This window comes from Neodothiora populina, assembly GCF_041146345.1.
Source record: "Neodothiora populina strain CPC 39397 chromosome Unknown canker_contig_5, whole genome shotgun sequence".
Taxonomy (NCBI): Eukaryota; Fungi; Ascomycota; class Dothideomycetes; order Dothideales; family Dothioraceae; genus Neodothiora; species Neodothiora populina.
In genome coordinates this window covers 1,124,067-1,148,273 of record NW_027191405.1, presented here as the reverse complement: position 1 = coordinate 1,148,273, position 24,207 = coordinate 1,124,067, and the positions used below count along the sequence as shown (strand labels likewise).

At 51.6% G+C, this 24,207-nt stretch overlaps 8 protein-coding genes across 9 annotated transcripts; 4 read left to right on the top strand and 4 right to left on the bottom strand.

Annotated features, from left to right (window-relative positions):
* Positions 1 to 829: 829 nt before the first annotated feature.
* Positions 830 to 4,633, top strand: AAFC00_005374 (uncharacterized protein; the record flags this gene model as incomplete). Its single annotated transcript, XM_069345149.1, has 1 exon — positions 830 to 4,633. The coding sequence occupies one exon, from the start codon at positions 830 to 832 to the stop codon at positions 4,631 to 4,633; it is 3,804 nt and encodes a 1,267-aa protein (XP_069202977.1).
* Positions 4,634 to 5,134: 501 nt separating this feature from the next.
* AAFC00_005373 (uncharacterized protein) lies at positions 5,135 to 7,381 on the bottom strand (the record flags this gene model as incomplete). The annotated part of the gene is made up of 1 exon (XM_069345148.1): positions 5,135 to 7,381. The coding sequence occupies one exon, from the start codon at positions 7,379 to 7,381 to the stop codon at positions 5,135 to 5,137; it is 2,247 nt and encodes a 748-aa protein (XP_069202976.1).
* A 2,755-nt stretch (positions 7,382 to 10,136) lies between these two features.
* Positions 10,137 to 13,794, top strand: AAFC00_005372 (uncharacterized protein; the record flags this gene model as incomplete). Of its 2 annotated transcripts, XM_069348240.1 has the most annotated exons (2): positions 10,137 to 10,157; positions 10,513 to 13,794. In XM_069348240.1, 2 exons carry the CDS (start codon positions 10,137 to 10,139, stop codon positions 13,792 to 13,794), a joined length of 3,303 nt encoding a protein of 1,100 aa, XP_069202975.1. The 2 variants fall into 2 exon arrangements, with proteins under 2 accessions (XP_069202975.1, XP_069202974.1); XM_069345147.1 differs by lacking the exon at positions 10,137 to 10,157 and having other exon boundaries at positions 10,684 to 13,794.
* A 1,125-nt stretch (positions 13,795 to 14,919) lies between these two features.
* On the bottom strand, positions 14,920 to 15,943 carry AAFC00_005371 (uncharacterized protein; the record flags this gene model as incomplete). The annotated part of the gene is made up of 2 exons (XM_069345146.1): positions 14,920 to 15,756; positions 15,848 to 15,943. The coding sequence occupies 2 exons, from the start codon at positions 15,941 to 15,943 to the stop codon at positions 14,920 to 14,922; spliced, it is 933 nt and encodes a 310-aa protein (XP_069202973.1).
* A 794-nt stretch (positions 15,944 to 16,737) lies between these two features.
* AAFC00_005370 (uncharacterized protein) lies at positions 16,738 to 17,470 on the top strand (the record flags this gene model as incomplete). The annotated part of the gene is made up of 3 exons (XM_069345145.1): positions 16,738 to 16,932; positions 16,998 to 17,393; positions 17,453 to 17,470. 3 exons carry the CDS (start codon positions 16,738 to 16,740, stop codon positions 17,468 to 17,470), a joined length of 609 nt encoding a protein of 202 aa, XP_069202972.1.
* Positions 17,471 to 17,649: 179 nt separating this feature from the next.
* AAFC00_005369 (uncharacterized protein) lies at positions 17,650 to 18,531 on the bottom strand (the record flags this gene model as incomplete). Its single annotated transcript, XM_069345144.1, has 2 exons — positions 17,650 to 17,936; positions 18,045 to 18,531. 2 exons carry the CDS (start codon positions 18,529 to 18,531, stop codon positions 17,650 to 17,652), a joined length of 774 nt encoding a protein of 257 aa, XP_069202971.1.
* A 922-nt stretch (positions 18,532 to 19,453) lies between these two features.
* On the bottom strand, positions 19,454 to 20,221 carry AAFC00_005368 (uncharacterized protein; the record flags this gene model as incomplete). Its single annotated transcript, XM_069345143.1, has 1 exon — positions 19,454 to 20,221. The coding sequence occupies one exon, from the start codon at positions 20,219 to 20,221 to the stop codon at positions 19,454 to 19,456; it is 768 nt and encodes a 255-aa protein (XP_069202970.1).
* Positions 20,222 to 21,833: 1,612 nt separating this feature from the next.
* Positions 21,834 to 23,853, top strand: AAFC00_005367 (uncharacterized protein; the record flags this gene model as incomplete). Its single annotated transcript, XM_069345142.1, has 2 exons — positions 21,834 to 22,942; positions 23,001 to 23,853. 2 exons carry the CDS (start codon positions 21,834 to 21,836, stop codon positions 23,851 to 23,853), a joined length of 1,962 nt encoding a protein of 653 aa, XP_069202969.1.
* Positions 23,854 to 24,207: the final 354 nt, after the last annotated feature.

Genomic DNA, 24,207 nt, shown 5'->3' with positions numbered 1-24,207 from the left:
TTGTATCCCAGTTGAAGCCTGGCAATACAGGACCGGGGCAGAGTGGCTGAGAGCGATTATGTGGCTTGGCAATCGGAGGAGTCGCAGGTTGACGTATCCCTTGCTGCTCGAGAGCAATTGTACCTACCTTATGAAGCCACTTGATAATAAGGTAGTATGGTGGCCAAGGTACCTTGGTTAAGGTACCTTGGTTACTGCTGTAAGGCGGTCAGATGCACCTTTGAGGGGGGTTGTTTGTGATCTGAACGGCACAGGACCAAGGTACGATATAATACAAGGCTACAGTGAAGTACCTCGATTGTAGTCAAAATCGCGTCACGGGTAAAGTATCTTGAAGTCTTTAAGGATTATAGAACTCTGTACAGTACCTAACACCGTCTTATGACACATACGGTACTAAAGTGAGCACTCGACTATATACAAAACAATCGTACGCTCTCGCGGAAGTGATATATCAAGTCAACCGGCTCAACTCCGAACTGTAGATTACAACAACGTCCTGTGCGCAAGTGCTTTGCTACTTCTCATACACGTCCACATACGCCATCTCCGTGTCCACCAGCCAGCGTGAGATCCGCACGCATCCTGACCGCAGCTATTCAGACACCCGTGTCAAATCAAGAACTCGTGATCCGCCAGAGCACTTGATCTGCAACAGCGCAACAGCAGAGGTCAAAGACCAAGCACACCCGAGCTCCTCTCTGTCTCTCCTGAAGCCCTTTGAGCATCTTCCTCAAAAGCCTTCCAGGCGTACGCCTGGGGCGTCAGTGTCACTCTGACGACTGTCGCGCGTCCAATGACGGCGGAGACGGCGGTCCATGTCGATTGAATGCACCCATTAAACCCTTTTCTAAGGGCCTTCTTCCGAAGCACCCTGCCCTCGCAGTGCCTTCCCGTCGGACACCATATCCTGCTCGTACCTACCACCGACTCTCTGCTTCAGGCCAAGGACCGCGATACTGGATCCCTGTATGCAGATCTTGCCGCATCAGAAGAGTTCCTCGCCAGTCATGTCCTGCGTGTGCCGGGTGGCCAGATACCGTCAGGCACTGCTAATTCCAAAGAGAGCGGCGGCAACGTCCGGGAGAACAAAGGCAAGGCGAAGCAGTACTCGACCATCAATGGGAGGACCGTTGTCGTCAAGGATACCTATGTGTACAGCAACAAGGGCTTCAAGACCCTCAATCAGGCACAGCTGCTTCAGGACACCATCTTCTACCCAGACACCTCCGATGCCCAGCAGTGGCTCGTATACTACATTACCAAACCGCTGATCGGCTCCTTCGAGTCTGCTCGCCTCGTACCCGCCACCATCAAGGATGCCTCTCAGCGTGCCGCAGACAAGGCTAAGAGCCTTCCGGCCACGACGTTCGCGCCCGCCTCGGACCCAAAACGTCGAGTCATCACTTCCTTCTCCGACCTTCTTTCGAACTTCCCACTCATCGCCAGGCAGCTGCAGCCTGGCCTGGAAAAGATCCTCAAAGACTTCTCTACCGACTTCGAAAAGTCTGCTCCGAAGGGGACATCGCGATCCTCCTCGCGATCCTCCAAGCGATCTACTGTCTCGTCCATCTCTCTCGAAGATTCTTTGGCTTCTCTCAAATCCTCCGTTTCCAGCACTGGCACCTCGCTCATGTCCACCTTTGCCGTCGATCCCGAAGAGGAGAGCATGCGATTTGCTTTAGAGAGCGCCGCCACCGCCGCCATAGACTTGTTTCAGGGCGTCGATCGCCAGCAGCTTTCCCTGCTTGGTGCCACAACTGACCTCTCCGGTCCAGTCGTCGAACGTATGATTGAGCGTTATGTTGCAGAGCAGCTACATGACTCTCTGATATTTCCACGCATCATCAACATCCGCCGCCCCGACGACCTTGACCTTGAGTACCGTATCAGGAGAATGGTGGATATAGACATCGCCCAGGTTGGTATCCCAATAGATCACTCCATGCGGGCCAAGAGGGACATGGCCATCCGTTTGGACAGGGGAGTCGCTATCTTCAAGAAGATGGGCGTCGCCGGCAGCCCGCAAGAGATGGTTGATATCCTGCTAGAAACCGCAAAAGCTGTCACTTCGACCTCTGCACCCCCCGAGCCTTCCACCAAGTCAACAGCACAGTCGGCCACTGCGTCAGAGAAGCAGTCCAGCCCGGTAATAATCAATGCCGATGCTCTTGTGTCGATGCTTCTAGTCGTGGTGATCCGGAGCTCTGTGCGGCACTTGCATGCCCGATTGTCGTACATGCGCCACTTCGTCTTCATCGACGACGTGGACAGTGGTGAGATTGGCTATGTGCTCAGTACATTCGAAGCTGTGCTAGCCTATCTGTCGCACGATTCAGACGCGCTGCGCTCGGCCTCGCGCAGGAACACAAAGCTGTGGCAGGCCGCGAAGATGGGCAAGGTTTCCGAGTTGAGATCCATGCTCGAACCGAATGAGCCATGGTTGCTCGCACCGGACCTCGTCGAGAGTCTTTCATTACAAGACGAAACCATGCAGACCGGTGACGATGGGCCCAGCGCAGGTCCACTTGCCCACGTCTTTCCCTTTCAACGCCCGCCTACACCACCTCCGGATATCGACCAGCCGAGACAAAAGAGAGTGACCATGGCGTCTTTTCGCAGCAATTCTGTATCCTCGAGTTATTCCTCCAGATCGCATTCTCGTTCTAAGAGTTTGGACTCGAACGCTTCGGTGACCGTCGACGGGGACATCTCCATTGAGAAGATGGCGCAATCTCAGGGAGTGACGGGAGACTCTATCCTCATGATGGCGGTCGAAAGTGGTCAGTTAGCTTCCCTCGAATACCTCCTTAGTCTCGACCGGTATTTCCCCATAGAAATGGTCCTGGACGACTGTAACAGCGAGGGCTCAACTTTGCTCATCGCCGCAGTCCACGGTGCGGACCGAAACCTCAGCATGTACTTGCTTAACTTCATAATGCGAAAAGCGCCGTCGGACGCTGCAGTGCGGTCATATCTTGCAAGACAAGATAGCAAAGGTCGAAGCCTTGCGCATTATTTGTTCGACCAACCTCACCTCATGGAGTCCATCGGTGACAAATTACCATGGACACTCCGGGACAAGAACGGACAAACACCACTGTTCGCATTGTGCCGATCGTACGACCATGAGGAGTATCGCTGGATGGTGGAAACAGCCTTGGGTCTTGCAAAGGGCACTCAAGGCGATGGTGAAGCATTGCATCTGGACGATCACATTGATAACAAGGGGAACACTCTGTTGCACATCGTCAACGACCCACATCTAGCCGCTACGCTTCTACGCACCTGCGATTCCGACGTAAATGCGGCCAACGACAAGCGCTTCACCCCCATCATGATGGCCAGTAAATACGGTAGAATAGATCTCGTTCGTATCTTCTTCGGGGATCCGCGGGTCGAGCTCCAAGCAAAGGACACAAGAGGTCTCACAGCAGTCGAGCTTGCAAAGGATGATGAGGTGCGAAATCGAATTGACGATTTGGTCCTGCTGTCCTCCCCACCTGGACACGACGGAAGAATGACCACAGTGGTGAGATCGTTCTTCGTCGAGGACGCAACCGTGCGTCTGGTTCTGAAGTCAGGAGGGCCGAATCCAAACGGTACGGTCACGGTAACGACTTGCCGACGGTCTGTAGCAGACTTTGAGAACCTCGCCAAGTGGTTGGCTATCGAGCAGCCAGCCTCGTGGCTACCGAATCAGTTCAACCTCACGTCACCGTTCTTGATTCCCTCAAAACCTTCACGTGCAATACTGCGAGACACCCAACTCCGACTGGACAATTTCCTGCATATACTCCTCGCCCATGCAACCTTCTCAACCCACGAGATGGTATGGGAGTTTTTCCTGATGCCAGACATTGATCCTATCCTGCTTGCAGAACGCAGTCAGCGGAAAGCCGAGCTTCGAGTAGAAAATGTACGAGACGACTACGACCCGATATACGATACGAGGGAAGTCGAACTCTTCGTAGCGCACGCAAAGGACCAGATTCGCGGCGTGTCCTACGCCACGAAGACGCTAATCAGACGTACAAACGCACACCGCATGCTCCAAACCGACCTCGCCGACGCCCAGCATCTGTCCTCAAGCGCAGTCGCCACTCTGACTTTCCTACCACAAACACACCTCACCGCCTTCGACCGCTACACCAAAGTCCTAGCACCCACGGAATCAAACCCGTTCACAAGTCTCTACTACGCGCTGCACTCCATCTCCACCTCGTCAGCCGCCCTGCTTATCGCCCTCGGCCGCCCCACAAGTCTAATCGCAAGCATGTCGCAAGCCCGCCGCAACATCGACCGCGCCCTGGGCTCCCTATCGCGCCAATCCCGCTGGACGCCCAACATCGGCCTCTTCGACGAAACCCGCAAGTCCATCGCGGCCGAAGCCGAGGAGAAGGCGCGAAAAGTCCAAAACGAACTCGACGCGCTCGGCTCGGAGTTGAGGTATACCCAGCAGACCGTCGCTGCCGAATTGGCTGGTTGGCAAGAGGAACACGTGCGACATGGCCGAGCCATGCTGAGGAGCTTGGCCAAAGGCATGGTCGTGAAAGAAAAGGCTAGGCTGGAGGGCATGAAGAGGGCGTTGAGGGAGTTGAGGAAGCCGTCGCCGCCGGCGCCGACGTCGTAGTGTCGTTGAAGGTTTATGAATGTGCGAGCTCGAGCGAGCGCAGTGCATGTCGTGGACATGAAGTTTGGCTTTTTTCGTGTTTGAGACTTTTTTTTGAAACCGGGATATATACAGTACACACCACCCCCCTTTCCTCGAACTTGCCTATAGATCTATAACCGAGCTTTCTTCTTCTTCTTCGCTCTTCTTGTTTTGTTTCGATCTTTTGTCGAATATATAACGTCAATTTCTACAAAGCCATGCTCATCAGATGACAGAAAAATCAACAGTAGCAGCGGCAGCAGCAGCAGCAGCAGCAAGTAGTAAAAGCCAACACGGACCGACCCGCACAAGATGTACACCAGCTTCTGGTTTTTTTCTCCTTGATCCTGCTTTCTAAACCTTCACGGTCAAAAAGACTAAAAAGACGTGCACAGTCGAGCTCATATCTTTTGTGGAGGATAAGAAAGCGTCAACGATTCCGTGTCCAGCTATGTGCGTACGTATCTACGGACCGAATGTCTAATGATGACTCGTAGCCACACCGGCCTCGTTAGCCTGCGCGGTGATCTTCTTCTTGTAGTCCTTGACCGTGCCCTCGAAATGCGTGACCGTGCCCTCGTCACACACCCACAAGCTCTTGCACACGCTCTGCAGCATGGTGACGTCGTGAGAGACCATGAGCACGCCGCCCTGGAAGTTATTGAGCGCGACGGCGAGCGCGTCCATGGCTTCGATATCCAAGTGGTTGGACGGCTCGTCGAGGACGAGGATATGTGGGTTCTGGAGAGACAGGCAGGCAAACGCCACGCGCGACTTCTGACCTCCTGATAGCAGACCCATTTTCTGCAGGCCCGTCATGCCCGTGATGCCGAAGGCGCCGAGGTGCCGGCGGTATTCTTCGTCGGAGCGGCCGTGGTAGTTCGCGGCCATGAAGCCCACCGCGGACATGTTCATGTCGAGGGCGTCGACGTGGTGTTGAGCGAAGAAGCCGACGCGTAGACGCGGGTTTTGCGAGATGAGACCCGAGGTGGGCGTCAAGGCGCCGATGAGCAGTTTGAGCGCCGTCGTCTTACCTGCTCCGTTGGGGCCGACGATGCCGATACGTGAGTCGAGCTGCACGTCAAGGTCGACGTTCTTGAGCAGTAGCTTGTCGGGCGTGTAGCCAAATGAGACGTTGTCCATTTGGATGATGGGCGGAGACATCTTGTCGACATCCGGGAATTTGAATGACACCGTGTAGACGCTCTCTGGCGCTTCGAGGATGGGCATCTTTTCTAGTTTCTTGATACGTGATTGGGCCTCCGAGGATTTGGCAGCGTTGTAGCGGAACTTGTCGATGAAAGCCTGCAGATGGGCTCTTTCGCCCATTTGCTTCTCGTACTCTCGTTGCAGCGTCTTTCGTCGTTCCTCCTTGGTGGCGTAGAAAGACTCGAAGTTCGCACCCTTGTAGTAGTCGAGACGTTCCGAATGTTGATGAATGATGTCCGTGGCAACCTCGTTGAGGAAAGCTCTGTCGTGGGAAACAACGAGGACTGTGCTGGGGTATGTTTGAAGGTAATTTGATAAGAAAGTAATGGAGGGAACGTCCAACATGTTGGACGGTTCGTCAAGAAGTAACAAGTCGGGCTCGCAGAAAAGAGCTCTTGCAAGCGCCAATCTCATACGCCAACCTCCGGAGAACGTTTTGGTTGCGAACTGCTGTCTCTCGTGAGAGAATCCAAGGCCAGCAAGGATACTTGCGGCACGAGGCTCTGCTTTGTCTGACTCCATCTCGGCGAGTTTTGACTGGACATCGCTCAGAGTGATATCCAGGCCTTCCAACTGGTGATCAAGCTTGGCCGCTTCGGCAGAAGTATCGGCAAGGGAAGTCCGCTCGGATTGTAGCTCTGTCTGCTCCTTGATGATCTTGTCCTGCTCTCTGAGCAGATGTTTTCTCCACACATCGGCATCCAGCACAGCTTGCAGAGCCGGGGTATCGTCACCCATGATCTCTTGCTCAACGTGAAGGATAGAGATATGTGTGGGGATCTGGACTTCACGCTTACTGAGAGCTCTGAGCAGGGTCGACTTACCAATACCGTTCTGACCGACCAAACCATATCTTCGGCCATATGCCAGGGTCAGATTAGTATCGTTAAGGATTCTCTTGCCACCGATGGAAATATCAATGCCGTCGACCTTGATGTCTTTACTCTTCGATTGCGAGTCAGACCCCAACTGGAGAGGATTGACTGCCATGAAGAACTCCTCGTAAGACTGAGTCTCATCCGGAACGTCCAAAAGTTTAGAAGCTTCATATTCGATGAACTTGAATTCTTTGCGGTCTTGCTTGGCTCGCAATTTTCGTTCGGCCTTTTCAAGTTTCTTCTTGTCCACGCGAGATTCGACTTGACGACCAGTGTGCTCCAAATCAACTGCACCTCCGGTCAAACCTAGAGTAGCTGAGATACCTCGTTGAGATCCAACCTGAATCGTCTGGTCCAGCTTTCTGGCAGATGGGGTTTGTTGCCGTCTCTCACCATCAACGCCATTCTGCGCGGACAGCCTTGAAACAAATTTATCAACAAGATTCTGGATCGTCGCTTCGTTCTGTCCCGATAGGTCGCCTGAGGCGGAAAGTAACAAGGCTGTCACAGTGGCGGCAGCTTCAGACAATGGATCACCTTCAGAACTGAAACTTTGCGACGCATAGCTTAGATAGCCAGCCGAATAGTCAGAGACGACCGGATCGATGCCGGGGATCTGGGCTCTAATCTCTGCATCCATAGTATGATAGACTACGACAATTATCACTGCCGTTTGATTCTGTTGGCAAGGTTGAGCAGGGTCTTAGGTTCTTGATATTCGACAAGGGATTCAGTGGCGTTGCGCTATTGCCAAGTCTTATGCGGAAGCTTCCACGTTTTAATGGAACCTAATGTAGGGTGAGAAGCTGTGAAGCATAAACCAGACGAGAGCTTAATGTGAAAAATGTATAGCGAATTTATGATTGGCTTATGCAGATATATAAGTTTATGTAGGCTCGGCAGGGCAGTTTCGATATAATATACAATCCACATCTAATTTTATACATGTGCTACCTTCTTTCGCTCCTGAAACATCTTCGACAAGCGCTTGTTTCTCCTGGCATATACCTCAGCCGAGACATATTCTAGGTGCAGAATATCCCGGTTATCTGTTATTGCTGTTCCTGGTTGGAGCGGTTTGACAGACGACCATCGACATGGCATGCTCGTTTCTCGCATTGCTGCGGCACCTAGGCCCCTCACAACCTGATCTCCCTCGCTTGCAACTAACACAAAGGGTCGAAAACTTGTATGTCTACAGTTATGGGTACACCTACTTGTCCGTGCTGTGCATTAAGACCGATCGTGCTTGACCAATAACCATTGCAGATTGACAGCCAAGTACTTGTCAGCTCAAGTCTGAAGCGCTCGAAACAAGGCTAAATCCGAGGCAGGTAATTGCACGGAAGAGCGACTTACAGGTTCGGCGCAGTGCTATACGAATCGCGTTAGCGATACACCTCATGCGATAACACCCAGCAGGTCGGTACAGCCAAGTGCTTGTGGATTGCTCACTAAGGTAGATTCCAGCGATCCGCCTTGTTACGTATTGCGTGACCGACAGCGGAGCTTCTCCAAAGCTTCAGCCCCCACGCCCCACTCCTTGCTTTGAGTATGGCTAAGGTAGCTAGCATCATCAATTAATGGTCGGGCTTAAGACAACGCGTGTTACAGAAAACGGGGATACAGATCCCAGCGGCTTGCTTGCTTGCCCGTGCGGGCGCTTTTTAGGAAAGTGGTACATGAACAATCTGCCTCTTATCAGCTTGATCTTGAGCCGAGAATGACAAGGTCTCTGGCGTACCGCAGCTCGAACGCCATGCATCTGTCAGGAAAAGGAGCAGTCAGATCTGCCCTGCAAGATAAATGCATTGCATAACAGTAATGACATACAAGTAGAACACCGCCTAATTCGAACATGCAAGTAATCGCTCCAACGCAGAACATCAGCACGACTCGTATCATCCGAAAGTCTTTGCGTAAGGTTGGTTGTACATGCATACCCATGCATTCAATAGCATTTGTAAGTGCATACAGATCTCCATGGTTCGTGCGCGACAGTTTGGCCTGTTCGGCGATTTGGAAGCTTGATATATGAATTTATCGGGTCACCAAGGCCAGCCCCAAGGTAGGTTCTGTGACCAATGTACAGTGATGCGGCACCAGCGGACGAACACGTCGAATAATGGTCGATTTTGCCTCGAAACGATGGCTGCCAATCCTCCGGGAACGCTACGATCTGATGGACATTGCCTTTGCCCCACAGGATGACCACCAGTAGCAGGGTACGGCCAGTTCGTACTTGCACATCACTTTGCCTTGCCAACCCATTGATCACGATCGATTGTCGAAAAGGAGATTTTGTACGAATGACAAGCACGTGCCTGACATCGATACGAAAGCGAGAAAAACAACAGCAGTGAGTGTACACGTCCCACAAGCTGTATTCATATTCCTGTGGCGCCGTTATCATAATATATACTGCACAGCTGAAGTTGTACAAGGGACATAAGGCACAGAGGCTCCCAGGACTCGGGCAGTACTCATTACTTGTAGATCTAAGAAGCTTCGATGCCGCCAGGGATTCGCTTGCTCACCAGAAAAGCTAGATGGTCGTTCGCTACTGGATTTGAGTCAGTAACGGCGACCGGGATTGTACAGTAGCTCGTATCAAGGTGGTACGGCAGTGGAATTTCTGTAGGCTGCACGTTACCGCGCGAGGGAGCGGCGAGCAGAAGGGCGTCAAGAATGCGGCTGGCTGCTGCGCCAGGAGGAGAGAAAGACGACATGAGAGCAGTACTTCTACCCGGCGGATGACTTGACGGATCCCTTGGCCGCTTGCAATTAAAAAAAAGAGACAACGGGCGAAGATCCACGGTCAGACCTTTTACATGTAAATAGCATCACATCACAGATAGATTGAGAAGAGCACATCAATATATCGAATTAATATGGTCGATTGTCGGTCTGGCATCACTTTTGATCCGTGAGGAGATGGATTGATTTTGAACCGATGAGCATCACCCATCGTTCCTGATATCTCCGTGACGGTGGATCTGGGGGCTTGGAGGTAAACCTGTTTCAGATGGCCTATTTCGGCAGAGGGGTCTCGCTCCCGGGGCTTGTGTTGTGCGCTGTGTGTTGTGCCTGGGGGGGGCGACGATCCTACAGTAGTATCTTTGTCAACCCGTCTTTTCTTTAACCTTGTTGCTTGCAATTACGCGCATCTGGATGGGTCGCCGAGCGCTGTCCGTCAAACTTTGAGTACGGTATCATTGATCCTGTCGCTTGTCTATCACAAAGCTCTCTGGCGCTCCTGTGGGGCTCTTAACACTTTTGGTCGAGTTGCGTCTCTCCTCCACAATGAATGCGCTTGTTGTGAGGCTTGTCTTGTTAATGCCTCGTTCTTCGCTTCCTTACTGTCACTTCTGCGTGCGCATGGCATTGTGCAAAGCATGAAAACGACTGTGCCGACGGTGAACCACCCTCTTGTGTTCTTTCCCCTTGCCTTGGTGTTTTCTGTTCTGTTTCTCATCGTCTTCATCTTCACCTTCCAACCCATCTCCAAGACGCAGCCGCTGTTGTTATTGTTGTTTATCATCACTGCAAACCACGAATGATATATGCATACATGTACCACCGCCTTGCTTTGCATTCTTCGCAACATATATCGCTGCATTCTGATAGCATGAGCGTGTAAATACCGTCCTCTCATCCTTGCAATTTCACTCTACTCTATTTTTTGGATATTGTGTTGTCTCATTGATGATAGCCCTCGAGATTCTTCGTTCATCTCTGCGGACAAATCACTAACGACATATCCATCCACAGCTCGCAGCTTCAACCACTGCCATTGCAACGTCTTTATTAGGCTTGGTTGTTGCTCGCCCGGAACACGATCTTACTCACGATCACGCTTCTCGACATAACGAGACCCACGACACTACTCGACATCCTACTCGTACTCTGCTTCGACGAACACGATCCACGCCTCTCTCTGACATGACATCGACGGCTACTTGTACGGTACACACCGTTGACACATACGCCACCCCCTCGTCGTTTTCCACTCCCTTCGCCTTCTCTGCCCGTCAGACTCTCCGAACTACCAGGTCCGACAATTCACATTCGAGACATGCAAGTGCGAGGTCCGAAAAGCCTAGGTCAACAATGAGCCAGAGGAACACCGAGCCAAAGGACGGCCATCATTCCTATTCTCGATCTCCATCGGATATTGCCAGTATCGTCGCTCCTACGCCTTCTACTACAACGACAACGCAGCCCTGGCTTAAGCGCCTGTCTACTTTCTCCACATCGAGTTCCAGTAGGCAGTCAAGTCCCCGGCCTGTCTCCGTCTGTGTGTCACCTTCCAATGGCTCGATAGCCCTGTCGAAAACTCGCTCTACCACCCCGATACTTGGAAGTCAACCCGTTGCCCCACAAAGTAATCCACCTAATAAGTTGGTGAAACGGGAACGTTCCATGTCCTTACATCCTCCTTCATCAAATACAAACTCTAAGATACCCAAACCTACATTACGGAGGCCAGCTACAAGTCACCAGCGAAGTGCCACCCTGCAGGAACGCCGGACGAGGAGCATCCAAACCGCCCACGGCACATTCTCGTCACCCACGTATTCTCAGCCCTCTGCTACCAAATGGCGTACCTTCTTTACTCCCAAAGTTAATGCCGGCCCAGCACCGCTGAACAGACGGCGTAATTCCTCCAGTATACCTAATCCAATCAGGCGTGTCTACCCAGATCGAAGATATACTCCTACCTTGGTGTCAGCAGCCGAGCCCATAGCCCGAGCGATGCTAGAATTTCAAGATGACAACAGCCACAATAGCAGTGTACGCCTCTTCTCATCATCCGCACGGCCTTCTTCAGCGACTTTTGAGGCAGATGACGATTTCTCCGTTGTCCCCGCTAGAAGACATGTCGAAAACTATTCCACTGTCGAGCAGCTCAGCCGAGCTGAACCTGGCTCACGACGATCTTGGAACATAGGTGACTGGCTTCCAAGCGACGGACAAGATCGCATTCGACCTTTCTCTCGTAACTCCGTGAGTAGATATTGGGGTAGCAGACGGGCATCAGCCACAGCTACTCCGAAGGATGTTCCTGATAACAGCAGCACATGGGACCCGGATTCGGAACCATCGACTGTTCGCCACCATATCGTGCAGCGCTCCACGGGTTCGGATGAATTAATTACCGCTTACGATTTCTTGGCCACTCCACCTCTACAATTTCAAGATGACCCGTTGGAATTAGCCACAGTTGAAGAATCCAATGTCATTTCTACAGCACTTCCTCGTCGCAGGTCGACGCCCCTGTCAGACTTTGACTTTGATCCGACTAGAGCTGGTGGTCATAACGAAGATAACGAAAAGCTAGACAAAATGAACTATCTTGATCTTGGCTCTGCAAAAGCTGTCAGGAGTAGCCCTGGCCGACGGGGTCCGGCTATCGACACTATATTTCAAGAATCTCCGCCTCCGCCTACACATGGCGGACACACCTTGCTAAGGGACATACTTCAAAGAGGTTCCAACCAAGACGGGGGGTTTGCTTTGAGACCTCGACACAGCATCATACACGAGGAAGATGCGTTGTCAACCCCTGCTCGGTCGGTTCGACTATCGTCGGCTGCTCCTTCACCGCTTCCACACTCAGCCACATCTCCAGCTCCAGATACGCTCTCGACTTCACCTCCGGCAATGCCCTCTCTGCTTCATCTGAGACATAAGAAAACCTTTGATGATACGGACGATGATAAAGAAAGCTCGTGGTCCTTCGGCGGTGATGAGGACGAATTGGAACCAGTCAACCCGGCTAGCCGGTTTGCTCATCTCGGCCTCACACCATCAGACTTGTCACAGATATCGCTCGATGTGAGTAGCCCGCCTACAACACTGACGCCACAGCGCCAAGCCTTCAGACATGGAAACAAGGATACTCGCAGCAGCATTTTTGACTGGTCCGAGCAACAGCCACTAGATCGAAGCCCTGGGTCCCGCTCACCTCCCAGACCGAAGACGGTCCACGGCAAGAAAGATGCCGAGCACCGAGGGAGTAGATCTGTAGGCAGAAGAGCCCCAAGCGGTGTGCATGTCCGAAGCCAGAGCGTCCCAGTAGCCCCGGAGGTCGACGGTGCCCGGAGTCAGGTTGTCTCTAACAAGTTCGGCACTTGGGGTGTTGGCAGCAAAGGTGTCACCGAAGACTGGAACGAAGATTTCGACTTTGGCGACATTCAACCCCATCTGCCTGTACTGAGTGTTGGTGACGAGAAGCGATTGGACAGCGGCATCGGTATGCTTGTGCCGCCGGCTATCAGGGCGCAGCAAACGAATGTACTAGCGAATATAAGTCTCGTACGGGATTGGGGCCTCTTGATAGAGGAGATCAAGGAACTGAGACTCAGAGCCATGGCACTTGACCTGGTCCACCACGTGGAGGAGCCCACTTGGAACGAGGTCGAGGCTATGATCGATCTAGCAGACCAGGAGTCGGATGAGCATACCCTGGCCCCTCGTTACACACCATCATCTTCACCGACCTGCGATCATGACGCTTTCGAAGAGTCGGTCGATGTGAGAGTGAGCAGAAGTGTGGAGCGAGGCAGTTCGCCTCGGACAGACCGAGAGAGTCTCCCTGGCTCGCCAATACGGAGCGACCAGGAGATTCACATTATCCCAGCTACCCCGAGGAGACAACGCAAGAACTCCGAAGCTGTCGCACGATCTGTAATCGAAGCCTTGCAACAAAAAAGAGTCTCGTCAGACTCTAGGCCGTCGTTGGGTGAGGGGTTGGAAAAGGTTCATTTCGATACCGCAACCCTTCGACGGATCATTCCTTATGTCCAGGACTTGCGCGATAGAGTAAAAGGGATCCTTCGTGAAGCCGAAGGTCTCTATGCCAGTCCACCGGTTCACGATACTGCCAACGATGGGGTACGGATCGGGAGTGGGTTTCGGGAGGCGCCGGATTCGCCCTCGATGCAAACCCGACGATCTATGAATACGACGGACGGTATGACTTCTGATGATGGATTCCAGAGTCCTACCGAAGACTTGGCTGCACGAATCAGACTCACGGCTGTCGTGTGATGAGCTGATGATGATGACCACGATTTTGGATCACCATGGCGTGAATCCTGCATATTATTTTGGGCCACGGTTCAAGGAAGGGTGGTTCTCCATATGTACTATTAATGTTTTCTGTTTTGGCATTGTCACAGCGTTTTGAGCGAAAACTGTCGGGGTTTTGTGTCAGGACCTGCTCTTTTTCCGAAGGTTGGCCAATCGCAAAACGAAACGCGGTTCGCGGATAAAAAAGTCTCGCAGCTGCGTATCATAAAACTTTGTCACGTTTGCTTCTTTTCTTTTCTCTTGATGAGGTTTAGGACCTTGCAGGCACACCTGCCACCATCGTTTCCATCTCCTTTTTCTTTGTGGGGGTCTTCTTTTGACTATATCCAAGGTCCTGCTATCTTTCATTGGCGACGTGGTATATCTACGTTTGCCAGCCCAGTTATCCAATTTCTTATCTTCCATTTTTTTCCTTGCTCGTACACACGTGTTTTGCACTCTGGGCCAAGTGTATATTATTGTATATCGCTATCATTGGAACTCTGCTCCGAGTCCCAGCGACGAGGAACAGCAGTGTACAGGCGTACGTGTATTAGTCAAAAGTCAAGAACGTAACAAGAAGAGAAGACGCGCGCGTGCCGTTCTAGTTGTATGCGCCCAGGACCGGTTCTTCATTGCTTATAGTAGTATATACACACACACACATTTGCATGCAACAAAATTCGAAATTGCTCGTCTTGTCTTGCTGGCTGTTGATCTTTCAAGGTCATCACATGGGCACTTTCTTCTCTCTTTTGCTTTGTAGAGTACTGTCTTAGTAGTGGACAGGATGGGAATTCTGTTTCCTCTCGTATTCGCATTATTGATGAGGAAAGGGGGGGGGGGGTTTCTTCTCTGTTCGAATCAATTTATCCACTGGCATAGGATTTGTCTCGCAGGACGATCACTACTATACAAATGGTACCAGCAGGCCGTCATGGTTCAGAGAGTCACGGATTGAGTACCGAGGTGAGTGGTCATTTGTGCATTACGCTTCCTCTGAACGCAGGTCTGATAGTCAGCACAATCGCAGCATCGATTCTGCATTCCCATAAACCACCTTTCTCCCATACTCGATCTATGGCATGGGCCCAAGATAGCACATCAACGCAACCCCCTCATCTTAGCCTTGACCTCTCCAGGCAAGATCCTGCGCCCAGTGCGATCGAAAAACGCAGAGGCGACCCTGTCCCAAACCCTGCGGGCGTCGGCCTCGAGCAAGTCGACGAGAAGCTGCAGGTCGGAAAAAGAAAAGCTCTCGTCTTCTTTTAGTTCGAAGATTGAGGAGAACGCGGTACTTGCGGGCGGTGGTGGTGGTGGTGGGGGTCGTGAGCTCTTTTTGCTTGGGGCGACGGAGTTGGGTTTGGTGCCGGGTTTGGTGGGCTCGTTTGATTCTCTGCTGGTGTGGTGGTGGCGTGAAGAGGACCTTTTGCTTGTGCGCTTCTCTTCGCTTTTCACGGCGCTGGTCGACTTGTCTGCTGCTGCTGCTGCTGCTTCGAGTTGCTTGAATCGTGCCTTGAGGAGGCCTTGTGGCAACTGCATCTGCTTGGCGATCGTCTTCCAGGACTTGTTTTCCGACTTGAGCTTGATGAGTTCGGCGTCCTCTTCGGGGGTGAAAACAAAGGCGTCGATGGCTCCTGTGGGCATTTCTTCCTTGGAGGCGTTCTTCGTGCGGGATGACTTGGTCTGGCTCTTTGTAGATGAGTTTTGTCTCTTACTGCCGTTGCTGTTGGCTTTTGGTTCTTCGTCTTTGGTCTCGTCGGCTTTTTTGCTGTTGGCATCCGCGGGTTTGTCATTTGCACTGTCGTCACCGGTGGTCTTTTCGTCTTTGGCTGCTTCGTCACTTTCGACAACAGCAACTATCTGAGCGCCGGCAGATGTTGTCTTGTCCCTTTTAGGTGGACGCTGATTGAGGAGGTATCTAGTCTCCAGCAGGGGGAACTTAGGAGGGGGTTATTCCCTTTTCTTTACTTCTGCCAAAGCAGGCAGTGGGAGAGGGTTGAGAGGTGAGAGAGAAACAAAGACAACTTACGCCTGGCGGACCTGGATTGCCTCGGATGGTGCGACCCTTGCCGATGAAGATGTCGAATAAAGAAACTCGAGGTATGTTAGGAGGACGCTGTGGCATGGCTGCTGGTTCTTGAGATTGATGGCAAGAGGATTATGTGAAGGGTAGAAAAGACTTATGAGGATAGAAAGCTCATATCATGTGCTTGGATTGTGATGAAGGGAAGTACTTGGTTGAGAGAGGAGATGTTGTAACTCTCAATCTTGTGTGGTGCCTAAGTGTAATGAGCCCATCACAAGCATTTGACTAGACGGGCACAAGGATAGATACCTCACAAGCTTGCGAAAGTAGTGCGAGTCCGTGAAAAGTGCAGAAGAAGAGGCACGACAGGGAGACTACAATGGCACCTGATAGGCAAGAACACCTGCTATGATCTATGAGACTGCTACGGCTGCCTGTGTCCTATTTTGCTGCAAGAGACTATCAAGCAGTATATGTGTATGACAGTGAAATATGTCTGTGAGGATAACATGATAGCATGCATGACGAAGCACCCATGCCACTCGCCTCAGACCTCACATATTGAGATACAATTCTGATGCACCAGAATCAACACGTGTCTTCTGTTCTCGAATCAAGGGCGATACTGTATGCGCAAGGAGAGGAAGCGTGTTCACCGAATCAGAAGGATGTTGTTGGTTCTAGTAGACAGCATCCCCGGCGGCTCTCTGTAGAGCAAGAAAGCTCGGACCCGTTCTGGGGGGGGAATGTTGTTTTGCGGAGAAGACAGCAATCATCAATAAATCATCCCAAACTGTCTAGGTAATTAACACCTCGACTGCGCAATCGCTTTGTGTCTGTAAGCTGTAGCGGCGACAATAACAACAACAACAACAACAACAACAACAACAAAAATGGCCGTCCTCGCTCTATTCTATGCGGTGCTCTGTGGCCTCGTCGCCATCACATCGGCGCACAACATCCAGCTCAAGGCACATGTGCGCGAATGCTTCCACGAACAGCTGCACAAGGATGACAAGATGACGGTCACTTTCCAAGTCGGCGACAGGGAGTTTGGCGGCAGCGGAAACCTGGACCTCGATTTCTGGGTGTGTACAGGACAGGCCCATCTCTCTTTCTCCTTTTTTCATCCTGACTGACTTGTCTGCCAAAGATCCAAAACCCTGCCAATGCCTACCAAGTACACGAGCGCGCCGTCAGCTCTGGCGACCACTCCTTCACTGCGGGCATGGACGGTAAATACACCTACTGCTTCAGCAACGAGCACTGGTCCGCCAACACCAAGGAGGTCAGCTTCAACGTCCACGGCGTCGTCTATGTGCCCGAGAGCGAGGCTCCTCAGGATCCGCTGGAGAAGGAGGTCCGCGCTCTGTCCGAGATGTTGTCGCAGGTCAAGGACGAGCAGGGCTATATTGTCGTCAGAGAGCGCACTCACAGAAACACTGCCGAGAGCACAAACGCCAGAGTCAAGTGGTGGAGTGTCTTCCAGCTGTCGTTTGTCATTGGCGTCGGTGTCTTCCAGGTCTGGTGGCTGAAGCGCTTCTTCGAGGTAAGCCATGTTGTTTTGTTCATATACTACAATCTGCTGACATTCTTTCTTTTCAACAGGTCAAGCGTGTCGTTTAGATGTCCTGTTCAGTCCGGACGTCTACATATATTCAAATACCAAGACATCATTTATCAGTGCCCACGAAGATATACAAAGAAACAAAAGCAGCGTTCAAGACCGCCTCCACAATTTTCACTGAACTTGTTGTCATAAAGTACTTGAATTCTTTTCCGTGCCATGGAACTCGTCTTCTAACTCATGCCATGGCCTTGTCAATAATATCAGCCAGCTCCGCCAGAGTCTCGACCCGCAACTGATACCCATATTCATCAGCCTTGGCCGCCTCAGACCGTCCCTCAGTCTTCCCACCCATGAATCCCTTCCTGTCTACCCAGACGCTCGTAATGCCAAACGGCTTGATGGCAGCGTGATCGTGATACAGACTTTGCGCAACATGGCACAGCTGTTCCTTTTCGGCTCCGAAGTCCTGCTTGATGTGCTCGAACAGGTACTCGAAGTTGCGAGGATCAGGCTTGTAGCTGCCTGTTTTGTGTTCAATTCCATCAGCACACGTGCCACATCATAAGGTATCTTCCTCATCTGACATTTCGAACCCCAACCAACCACAAGCGAAAGGAAAAGAAAACATACCAATATTCTCAGCAGTATAAACCGCATCGAAGCGACACTCGCTCAGCGGGCCCCTCGCCGCCTTCCCCCACGACTCATTATCAACATTACTCAGCGGCACCAGCTTGAACCTCTGCCCCAGCCTCTGTATCGCACCCACCGTATCCTCAAACGTCGGCCACTCCCCCAGACTGTCCCCAAACACCTTCGCGGCCTCGTCGAGCGCCGCTTCGCCACCGAGCGCCTCCACAACACCCAGCCTCTGCGCGTACCGTCTCACGGCCTCGGCGTTGACGCCGCTCTGCAGCATCGTGGGCGACTCTTTTTGGATCTGGACTTCGAGGTCTTCGAAGGTCTCGAGGACTCGTTTGCGTGGTAGGGAGCGGAGGTGGGGGCCGAGCGGGGAGGACAGGAGGCCGGTGTGAAGGCCGGATTCCCAGTCGATTAGCGTGCCGTAGATGTCGAAGGATAGCACGCGGATGTTCTGGAAGGGGATTGGGGATGTCATTTTTGCTTTCTTTTGCTTTCTTTTGGGAGATGATAAAAGGGGAGTTTGGGTCGGGATTGCACGTTGGATTTATAGTGGGATAATAAGTACTTGGTCGTTTCAGGAGGACAAGGTTCTTGACGAGTGAAGAGCACAGGAGAGTCTACTTCAATGGAACATGTGCAGATAAATGCCAATCTCTTGTTCTTTATATGCCAACCCTCAAGGCTCACTTCGACGCTTGTCTCTTGACTGATACTCAAACACACGCACAACAGATAAAGCACTTGCCTAATCGAGGCATTACAGGGCGCAAAGCAGCGACAGGCAACAGTGCAACGCAGACATCAAGGTATGATCGACTGATCATATCGCAGCGACACAGTGTCTGTGGCGTGCATCCCTATACTTGTCGTTATAGACATGTTAGGATACGGAAGTCACAGGGCGTGCCGGTCCAAATAAGCTTTCTCGCTACAGGTTGCTCCCTGCTCATCGCACTATCACTGGTGAGGGCTACTATTGGTACACTGGTCGTTGAGCAGCAGATACACACCTATAAACAGGCTATGTCCGAGATCGGCGTCAAACTGCCGTACAAATCCGACAATGACTACCATGTCGTGCGATCATGATCACCACTTGAACACAATAGACGGAAGAACTGGCATACAAATCTTTAGAAAACCAATTGGTTGATGATTGAGTATGAGTATACTAAAACTAGAAAAGAGCCACGAGTCAAATCACCGTCCAAAGGACGGGAGACTACAGAACCGGCAGTAAAAGAAAAGGAGGAGACCTCCTTACAACACAACAGGAGTAGAGCAGTACCAGCATCATAAGCAACTTTTCGGGGGCAGGTAAGGACGGGAAATCATATCAAGCAATAAGAAGGGGGCAGACTTGTGGGCAAAGCACAAAAACATACAAAGAGCTTCCCTCAGTTGGTGTTGTTGAAGGCATCCAAAGAGCTCAGCTCAGAAAGACCATAGGGATCCTTCGCCGAAGTCTGAGCCTTCAAGGTTGCGATCTCGGCATCACGTTGCTCGAGAAGTGCCTCGAGTTCGGCGATGCGCGACTCAAGCGAGTCACGGTGAGCCTCTTTCCTCTCACGAGACTTGCGAGCAGCAGCAGTGTTGCGAGCACGCTTGAGAGCAATAGGATCGGTAGAGTCGACAACAATTGCAGGAAGAGGCTTCTGCCTCTTGCGGATGCCAGCGGAAGAAGTGTGCTTGAGCGCGGAAACCATAGGAGACATGCTAGCTGAAGATGCTTTACGAGTTTCCTGAGCCTCGGCAATGACAACCTGTAAGGTGGACGAATCACTGCGCTTCGTCGAAGGAGTGAAAGATGTCAAGTCACCAAAGTCATCGTTGCCCGCATCCGGGAAAAGAGGGAAACTGTAGTTGTCACCGCCAGTGGTGAGGTTGTCGGTGAACCAGGGAGAGGTATCGGGTGTCGCGAGCATCTCGGAGCCAGGAGTAAGCTCCGGGAAGGCCGAGGAAGAAGGAACCGAGCTCATGCTCTCCATGAAAACATCCTTTGGAGAGACTGTCGAAGGGGCAGTGGCAGTCTCGTTCACAGGGGTGAAGCTGAACATGTCGTCCGAGTCGAACAAAGACAAATCGGCGTTGCTGTTCAGGAAAGATGTACGGCTACCCATGCCAAGGTCGGCATGGGTACCGTCGTATGCAACATTTGCAGCCATTACGTCGATGGTTTGATCGAACAAAGGCACAGGTGGAATAAATCGATGGTGTGGGCGATGTAGACGTGACGCAGAATGAGCGTTACCGGGTGTAGTCAAATTAGACGTACGAGGAAGCCTCGAAGCGAGCGATGGAACGCGCTGAGGATACTGTTGAGCAGGAGGTATCCCGAACAGTTGGAAGTCTTGATAGGAAGCTGATGGCTTTTGCCGTGGTACTGGTGTTAGAGGAGGCCATGGTTGCTGGTTGGATGCCGTGACGGGCGAATAGAATGTCAACGTGGAAGAGTCGCGGGGACTGATGCCTAAGGCTGAACTCGAGAGCTTATGCTCTAGAGGTATGGTTGAAGACGATATTGACTGATAAGACGTTATGATGCTGGTATTTAGGCCGCCATCTTGAATGTGATATGGCGTTGTGTTTTGTATGTTTAGTGTGCTTTGATGAATGGAGAAAATCAGAAAAATGGAGGAGGGGAAGGCGGCTTCTTAAACCAGCGAAATTCGGCAGCCTCGATTGGGGTTGAGAGTGTGAGTCACACGCTAAAACTGCCATGCAGGCCGCTATCGTTCCTTCAGAATAATGATCCGATTCCACCACCGATTCACTCCATTTCCACTCCCGGAAAAACCAGTCTATAATTTATTGTGCTCTTGGATTAATTTCCACATACTCTAACCGCCACATAGTGCCAATTCCAAGCGAGTTTGATGGCCTTCGGTGTGATATATTCGCTCACTTGTCTTGCACTTGTGCGCGCATTCGGCGTTGTCGGTGGCTACATGCGGGTTAGCGTTTCCAAACTTTGGCCCCGCCGGGAATCCTATCATGTGCTTCGCCGCGCCCAAGCGTACGCCCTATCAATGATCACTTTTGAATCGACGAGTAGCCGCACTTGGTACAAGAAACGTGCCATATCTTGGGACATTTGAATTTCAAGCGGCGGGGCTGGCGCCTCCCATCGATCTTATGCATACGGTATATTGAGGCGATAAATATCAACAGATGGCTCGATTGATCATTGCTCAATGTCATAGCAGGCAGCTTCGCGATGGGATGCCTTATATGTATTCGCCCAAGCCTATCTCTACGCGGATGAAAGTCCGCACGCTGTGCTACCCTAGTCACTCGGCAACGGAGCAACCTTTGTATTCCATTCATATGTGAAACCTAAGGTAGTTTAAGAGGACCAAAAGTACAGTGCATGCATTGAGTATGGCACGGTCAGGTGCAGGTAGGATATCCATCAACAAAACACATCCTTGACAGACAACAAAACAAGTTGGCTGCGCTACCAATGAATATGTGCTGTACGGTGCATTGCATAGTTTAGATTGAGCAGAGGTAAGGTATGGATTCCGTCTCTCCGCTCTGCAGCCCATGTAGCGAAAGGGAAGGCACGACTGTTGTTTGTCGATTTGGAAAAACATGCTCACACTCACTTGTCTTCAACACACGTTCACTTGCATCCAGCTACCTTAATGACTGTCATTTCTTCATACATGACATCTGTACCTTCTCTGATTTCGATGGTCGTCCAAAACTCGCAATCCACAGCGTACCTGATCTTGTACTGCCACTATCATACAGCGTAAATCGAGCAGCGAGAGTATGGCCAATTCGACCTCTCGTGGCCTTCGACAGCGGTCGAAGCCCCGTAGACAGCCGCAAGGCTCAGCCTCTCGCGATCAGAGATCAAATCAGGCCTTCCCTATTCCTTCGGACAACGAGGGAACCGCGGCGTGGAGAAGCAACCAAAAACCAGCGGAAACAATACGGCTTCCCCTGGATGCAAGCGTAAATCGTGAGAGGATTAACAAGATTGCTGCAGACACTGGCACACATGTCCAAATAACGCGTAGAGAGCTCTCTGTATGGGGAAACGGCCCTGCAGCCGCGCAAGCGAAATCTCTTATAGATATCGAAATTGCGAACACCCATCCATCATTCACCAGCGGAAAGAATCCTGCGAAATGGGCGAAAACACCTTCGCTGACCCCCGAGGCGCGCCGTATCTACGAAAAGGAACTCGACAGGACGGAAGCCACCGAAGAATACAGGCGAGACCCTATGCCTGATGCAGTTTTTGAAACCATTGGGAATCTTGTGTGGCCGAGCGATGTAGCCAGTCCGCACGACGTCTTTGGCCGAAATCTCCAGGTCCTGGATCCTATTCGTAGCGAGCACTCGTGCCACATCATCTTTGACCACAGTTTGTCCAGCTTTCAGGCCATGGGCAAGAAGCAGGATGTCACGGCGGCAATCGTGCGAGTTCGGACAGCCCTGTTTCAGGTAATCGCTCGACAAGTCGAACCGTCAAAGACATATATGTTACACCATGCGGACCCACAACGAGTCCCTGCCAAGGTAGATGTGATCGAACATGATCCTGTCAAGACTATTGTAACAAGTAGAGCTCATCAAGCCACCAAAGCACCGCTGAGGACCCCACGAGCGCAAGGCAAGCTCTTAAAAGCCGGAAATTCGAAGCTGCTAAACCCTACAGTCGAGCGCTTTGCTCTAGCAACAAAGGTCAAGGATCAGGTAATGTCGTCGTTGAACAAGATCAAGTACTATCGTGGCTCTATCACTCTGCAAGCCCGTCTGGGGACGATGATCTTGGAACGTTACCAGAAAGTCCCACAAGGAGGATACGACTTGGCAGCTTTCGAAGCGATGCTGGCAAATGACAGTGCCTTCAACGCCTCGGTTACACAAGAGTGAGTTCATTATAAGTTGAAGATGTGTTGGTGTTATGCTCACTCGATGTCTTCTTAGATTAGGAAATGAGCAGCTCGAACAGACGGCATACGAGCGTTTGACCAAAGCCGCAGGCTATCTGGAGCCACAGTCAACCTTTATTGAACGACTTGAAGATGTCCGCCCCACTTTCACAGCAACGCTGACTCTGGATGCGGATGCCATTGGTAGCAACTTTATTCAGCTAAGTAAAGTTTGGCAGGAGATAGACAATGACTTTGTCGTCCTGAGCGGACCTTCCTTCTACAGACTTGAACAAGAAGATTTGAGCGCAAGATGTATCATGGCGACGTGCGTCTTGAATGTGGGTGACGGGATGTCTTGGGCGATTGAAATGTTGGCGAGAATACCGATTGAGAAAGAGTCACTCAAGACGGAACTATACGACCTCGGAAACTACTACTTCAACATCAAGGAGCGAGAGGCTCGCGATGTACGAGGCAAGGATGTGTGGTGTGAGTTTGAGAAGAAGGAAGACAATAAACCAAGGCTGGTCGCCAGGAAGAAGATGCTAGAGCTCCGTACGTCTTGGGAACACGCAATCGTCAACACCAGGTACGTGGTCGAGATTACGAAGTTTCAGCAAGTCAAATATGATACGACAGACAAAGCGATCGCGGGTAAGGAAGAGGCGACCGTCTACGAACCGAGATGGACGTTGCAAATGAAGCACAGGGACTGGGACAGAAACCTGGCCGAAAACTCCAATCTCGCAATGGGTAAGGGGGCGAGTTGGCGTACAGACTTGGATACCTGGTTCCCTAGGGACGAGGACAGTGACAAGGAGAAGAGGCCAGGAGCGAAGCCGGAGGGACACGTGCAGATGCTGGACAATTTGTTCAGATTGCAGGACATCATCCGAGGCGAGTGATCTACGGTCAAGATACGAAGAACGCACAATGTGGAAAGCTTTTATAGCGTGTCTAACACGACACAGCACCTAGAGATACATGCATAGATGTCCTTCAAAGTTGCCATCACATCTTCGTACCTGAAAATCCTCCCATTCGTCTACCTGACATTGGGCGTTGTCATGCGACTCGGCCATACTTCTGAAGGTCCTCTGATGCGTGATGTGCCTTTATATTTCTGCACGGGGGAGACTTGCCAGGTGAATCGACTCTGTAGGGCTCAAAAGGCCAGCGCGATGGCCCGCAGGCGCTGTCGAATACTAGTGTCAACCTCACGACAGGCTCCACTCAACCACACGGGCCGATAAGGAAGC